The sequence below is a fragment of the Phocoena phocoena genome, chromosome 6 (genome assembly GCF_963924675.1).
Source record: "Phocoena phocoena chromosome 6, mPhoPho1.1, whole genome shotgun sequence".
In the NCBI taxonomy this organism is placed as follows: domain Eukaryota; kingdom Metazoa; phylum Chordata; class Mammalia; order Artiodactyla; family Phocoenidae; genus Phocoena; species Phocoena phocoena.
The window spans coordinates 108,689,522-108,695,630 of NC_089224.1; the positions used below are offsets into that span (position 1 = coordinate 108,689,522).

Consider the following 6,109-nt stretch of genomic DNA (forward strand, 5'->3'; position numbering starts at 1 on the left):
CAACTGATTGGAATCGGAGCCCCGGGCCCCGCGCCCTCCTGCGCTGCGCCCCCAGCGCGCCCCGGCGGTCCGGGCGCCCTGCCTCGCCCCCGGCTGCCCGGCAGCTCCGCCGGGCAGCAGCCCTTCCTCACGTGGCTGGCTCCTCTCTAAACACCACTGCAATCACTACAATAAAAAGAAAAAAAAAAGAGTAGGAGAAACACAAAGCATACTTAAATAGGCGCTTTTTCTCTCTGCAAAAATAAAGTCCAAGATCTTAGATTTCTTTTTCTTTTATTTTACAATTTATAAAACATCAGCCATCTCCCTCTGCTCGCCCCCAGCTCAGCCCCGAGTGGCCGGGTGCCCGTTCGTTCCCTCCTCTCGCCCCTTGGCCGAGTCTTTGTCTGTCCCCAGCCCCGCGGGGCCCCGGGTCCCCGTGCCCTCGGGGGTCCCTAGAAGGCGACAATGGCTCGAGTCCAGGCGCCGAGGCTGGCGAGCGCCTGCTTGGCGCACAGCTGCCCGTTGAGCGGCGGCGGCTGCTCAGAGGAGTCCGGCTGTCGGCTCACTAGCCCGGAGAAGCCCGAGCCAAAGATGGAGATCAAGTTTGAGATGTTGGACGCGTCCGGGGACGAGTCCGGGCAGAAGTCCTCGAAGCGGGCGCGCTTGCAGGGGGCGAACGGGACGCCCCCGGGGGGCTCGGCCCCCAGGTCGCCCGCGTCCTCGTCGTCGTTGTCCTCCTCCTCCTGGCCTGGGTAATACTTGCGCTTGCAGCCGGCGGCGGACGCCAGGCCGGGTCCCGGGGCGCCCTGGCCACAGCAGGGGCAGTGGGCGGAGGCGCAGCAGTCCTGGTGCAAGTAGCCGTTCTCCACCGTGGTCACCACGTGAGTGTCCAGGTCCAGCACGGTGGTCTGGCTGCTGCAGTGCACGCCGAAGTCCGAGGGGGCCGAGTACGCGCCCCGGTAGAAGCCGGGGGAGGAGGCGGGGGCCGGGGAGGCGGGCGGGGAGGCGGCGGTAGCCGCCTGAGGGGCGGCCCCTGGGGGCGCGGAGGGCGCGGAACAGGCGGCCGAGGCGCGAGGGTCCCGCTGGCAGAGCGCGGCGGGCGCGGGCGGCGGCAGCGGCAGCGGCGCAGGACCCGGCTGCAGCGGCTCCAAGGGCTGCCCGCGGTGGGGCGCGCCGTGCGGCGGCTGGAGCGCGGCGCACCCGGGCAGCTCCGAGAGCGCCCCCGCGCCGCCCGCGGGCGCCCCGGCCGCCGCCGCCGCGCAGCCCCTGGGCGCAGGGTGCTGGTGCTGGTGCAGCTGCTGCTGGAGGTGCAGCTGGTGGAGCTGGTGGAGCTGGTGCAGCTGGTGCCGGGCGACAGGTTCGCGCGCCTCCGCGTCCCCGCCGCCGCCAAGTTGGAGCGGGCCGAAGTCGGCCGCGCTGGCCGGCATGCCCGGCGCCGCGTACGCGAGGTGCTGGTGCTGGTGGTGGGGCGGCTGCTGCTGTTGCTGCTGCTGCTGGCGCCGGTAGAGCTCGGCGTAGCGCTCGCTCAGGTAGAGCTGGCGCGCGTTGCGGAGCACGTAGGACACCAGGAGGTTCTTGTGCAGCTTGATGCCGCCGCGCTGGGTCCGGGAGCTGTGGATCTTGCGCAGGGAGATGCTGATCAGGCTCTGGGCGTCCAGGGCGCACTCCATGCTCCCGCGGAGACGGCTGCGGCGGAGCAGCCGCGACCGCTGCTGCTGCTAATGCTGCTGCTGTTTCGGCCTCCAGCCGGCCTCCGGGACGCGCTGGTCAGGGGAAACGGAGTCCGGGTCAGCGGGTCGGCTGCGCTCCGAGAGGAGCCGCCACCATGCGCTGCGCGCCACCCGCGGACTCGTGCTCCCCAGACGGCGCCAAAGCAATGAGCCTCGGCCGGCCCCGGCCCCAGCTATTTAGCCGGGCGTCCGGGCCCCGCCCCACACCGGATGAGCCAATAAGAGTGCCCCAAACCTCCCGAGTGACAGACGCTACCCGCCCCGGGGCCACTAGACTGGCCAATCAGACCAAGGCGGTTCCTTTGTGCTATTCAAATACCGAACGGACCCCGGGCCTCCAACGCCGCCGCTGCCTCGAATGTTCTCCTGTGGCTGCGGCGCCGCGCGGGACTCGGAGCCACCGAGGCCGCTGTCTGCGACATGGGTCGCCTCGCAGCCGCCACGTTGGAGCCCGCGGCCGCCCTCGGCCTAGTTCCTGGGAGCCGGGGGTCGGCTCACCTGCGTGCTGCTGCTACGGCTCCTCCCCCTTCCGCACGGCTGGGCCTCACCTGCGGCAGGTGAGCGCGGCTCCCATTCCCGGCCACGCGGCACCTCCTTTCATACCTACCGCCCCCGGGTGACCCGCGGGACGCAAGGTTTTTGCAAGAGACTAGTGGGGCCGCCGGCTTGACCTTTGGGGACTCCTCAGGAGAAAGAGATTTCGAGGTACCCTCAGCCGCCGAGTATGTTGGGCCTGACTCCTTGACTTTTGGGCTGAGGAGATTCAGAGAACACTCGGGGAAGGGCCGGCCTCCCCATTTGTCTGACGGGAGAAACCAAAACATGGTGAATTTTGGTCTCCTCTGATAGAGGAGGCTTGGAGGCGTGCCCCTCGCAAACCGCTGAGGTCTAAAGGCGTTCCGAGAGCTGACATCCAGTGTCCTAATCACCGGTTCTGTAACCTTTCCTTGCCTTCCTAACTAATAATAATGACACTAGGGACTGTTATTAAGTGCCTAGGATGGGGCCGGCCCTGCCAGAAGCGCCCTGACTCCCTCCCTGTGACTGCAGGCAGAGCGGGGACCTGAGTCTCTGAGGAGTGGGGTGACTCGTGGGAATCCCACAGCTCCTAAGGGGCAGGGCTCGGATTGGTACCAGGACTGTGAGCTCCAGACGGGAGGCGAATACCAAGGGCCGAGGCACTCGCCCTCTTAACTTTTGTTGACACTTTTGTTTTCCTTCTTGTCCTGAACCATTTCACGGGTCACCTCCTCCCAGCTGGGGCCTGATATGGTGGGGACGATCTCCAGGGCGCTCTCCTCCTGGACTGGGAAGCCTGAAAGGGGGTGACTGCTGCTCAAAGGGGGGGTTGGGGTCCAAGGCGCCTGGGTGGGAGGGTGTCTTTGAAGTGGTTTGCCTGAGGGTTGGCCCCTGAAGGAGGAAGAGGCTTCACAGAGAGTATGAGGGCTAGGTGGGCCTTGGGGGCGGTTGGGGGCGGGGCTGGGGTGGGACGAGGTCCCAGGAGCAAACTTCCTGCTCTTTCCCCCTCTCCTTGGGATTTCTTCTGAGTTTCCTCTTTCGTTGGGCCTGTTGTCCTCAGCACCTACTTCATCCCTTGGCAGGAGTAAAGAGACCCAGCCAGCCCATTCTGTACTTTCTGGGTCTCCCCTCAGACTTAAGAATTCTCCAGGTTTGTTTCCTCAAACAATTTTTCAGCATCTACTCAGTGCCAGGCATCAAGGGTAAAAACAGATTTAGGGAGCACGTACCCCACTTTTCAGATGAAACTTGGGACACTGACAGTGGAAGGGACTTGCCTGAGGTCCCACAGCTCCAGATCCAGTGCTCTGGCCTTTCCATGCCATCTGTGAACAATCTCAAACTGGTCTGAGCCCCTGTGATCAGAAGCACCTCTTCTGCCCCCACCCAGAGAAGCCAGGATTGACATTTTAGGGGAACTGTGAGAAAGGGCATCTTCTATACTATTGGTGATCTGGTGATAGGAACACACAGGAGTGGAACTTGTTTATGTGACAGTACCTGTAAGAATAAAAATATACTGCTCCTTACTTCCCCAGGGCCTGTCTTGACACACAAAGCCTTCGTTCGTTTATTTATTTGTTTTTCTTAAAGTAAATTTATTTATTTTTGGCCGCGTTGGGTCTTCGTTGCGGTGCGTGGGCTTCTCATTGCGGTGGCTTCTCTTGTTGCGGAGCACGGGCTCTAGGCACGTGGGCTTCAGTAGTTGTGGCACGTGGGCTCAGTAGTTGTGGCTCGCGGGCTCTAGAGTGCAGGTTCAGTAGTTGTGGCGCACGGGCTTATTTGCTCCGCGGCATGTGGGATCTTCCCGGACCAGGGGTTGAAACTGTGTCCCCTGTATTGGCAGGTGGATTCTTAACCACTGCGCCACCAGGGAAGCCCCCATTCGTTTATTTATTTATTTTTTTTTTTATGCGTTACGCGGGCCTCTCACTGTTGTGGCCTCTCCCGTTGCGGAGGACAGGCTCCGGACGCGCAGGCTCAGCGGCCATGGCTCACGGGCCCAGCCGCTCCGCGGCATGTGGGATCTTCCCAGACCGGGGCACGAACCCGTGTCCCCTGCATCGGCAGGCGGACTCTCAACCACTGCGCCACCAGGGAAGCCCCATTCGTTTATTTTTGAAGTTCACCTCTGAGATATCATTAGCATGTGGAGGGAAGCGGGGAGGTCCTATCTGGTTCTACCGTCACGTCTGGGACCCATGGCGTCTGGCACATTGCATGATTCCAAGAATGTAATTTTTTTTTAACGTCTTTATTGGAGTATAATTGCTTTACAATGGTGTTAGTTTCTGCTTTATAACAAAGTGAATCAGCTATACATATACATATATCCCCATATCTCCTCCCTCTTGCATCTCCCTCCCACCCTCCCTAATCCCACCCCTCTAGGTGGTCACAAAGCGCGGAGCTGATCTCCCTGTGCTATGCGACTGCTTCCCACTAGCTATCTATTTTACATTTGGTAGTGTATATATGTCCATGCCACTCTCTCACTTTGTCCCAGCTTACCTTTCCCCCTCCCCATGTCCTCAAGTCCATTCTGTACGTCTGCATCTTTATTCCTGTCCTGCCCCTAGGTTCTTCAGAACCTTTTTTTTTTTTTTTTAAGATTCCATATATATGTGTTAGCACACGGTATTTGTTTTTCTCTTTCTGACTTACTTTACTCTGTATGGCAGACTCTAGGTCCATCCACCTCACTACAAATAACTCAATTTCATTTCTTTTATTGGCTGAGTAATTTTCCATTGTATATATGTGCCACATCTCAAGAATGTGTTATTAATGCTGATTTTGGACCTTCATTCTGTGCTTGCTGAGAATTTGTTGGGGGAAACTAAGACTTTGAGTATATGTATCTTGCTCAAGGTCACTCAGCCAAGAAGAGGTTGAGGCAGGATTTGAACCCAGGTCTGTTTCCAGGATTGGAACTTGCTTTAGGTTCTTTGAAATCAGCTGCTTGCTTCTGCCTTGGGTGGATCTGAGTCCAGTTCTCAGGGCTCAGCTCATGGCGAACGTAACCTTGACTTCATCAACACCCCACCACTATTCCTGACAACTGCTGTGAGACCAGGGCCTGCAGGATCCGTGAAGGAGCAAATCTCTCTCCAAGCTCAGCTCATCATCGACAGCCATTCTCACAGCTGCACCCCCTAACCCTGGGGGTCCAGATGGGACACCAGGTAGGGATGGAAATGGATTCCCTAGCTACAGGCTGGGGGCAGGGGAGCCAGGCCCCCCCCCCCCCCCCCACTTAGCCTCTGCCCCAAGGTGAGTTTGAGCTCTGCTAAGGCTCTTCCACTCCCTGGGGCCAGCTGAGAAGTGGTCAGCCCCGTCTGCGTGGCCCCATTCTTTGGGCCCTCCTGTCTGGGGCCCGCATTCACTTGGTCTCCCCTCCTTCTCAAGAATCAAGAAGTGGCTAGTGGGGAGGGCTGAGCAGTTGTCCAGATTAATAAAACCCTTGATCTTTTTTGGGGTGGCCTGGACGGGGGAGTTGCTGCAGCTGTCGTAAGAAAACACTTGCTGCAGGAGGCAGTGGAACAGCTGAGCTCTTTGGTGCCCTGGGAGTAGCGAAGATTGGGGGGCACACAGTAGGAATTCACAAACGTTTATAGAATGGGTGGGTCACACATAAGGCTTCTGTTCGGATGTTCAACGGCTCAGAGCAGGGTACTACAGACCGTCCAGGGCACTGGGTGTACACGTGTGTGTGAGTATCTGCGTCCACACGTGTGCCGGGGGGCAGGTTTGAGTGAGACCAGGCTTCTTGGAATGAAGGGCTGGCCTTATTGGTCTGGGGCACCTGAGAAAGGTTGGGGCGCTCACCTTTTCCCCCCGGAGCTGGGAGATTACATCTGGCCCTGAGTCACCGCTCC

General features: G+C 59.6%; 1 protein-coding gene across 1 annotated transcript; it reads right to left on the bottom strand.

The window, feature by feature from the left end:
- Positions 1-256: 256 nt before the first annotated feature.
- On the bottom strand, positions 257-1,837 carry IER5L (immediate early response 5 like). The gene has a single exon (XM_065879697.1). It carries the CDS (start codon positions 1,650-1,652, stop codon positions 435-437), a length of 1,218 nt encoding a protein of 405 aa, XP_065735769.1. The 5' UTR covers positions 1,653-1,837; the 3' UTR covers positions 257-434.
- Positions 1,838-6,109: the final 4,272 nt, after the last annotated feature.

Bases quoted from the DNA above. Each gene is read 5' to 3' on its own strand.
- IER5L (XM_065879697.1), bottom strand. From the start codon at position 1,652: ATGGAGTGCGCCCTGGACGCCCAGAGCCTGATCAGCATCTCCCTGCGC.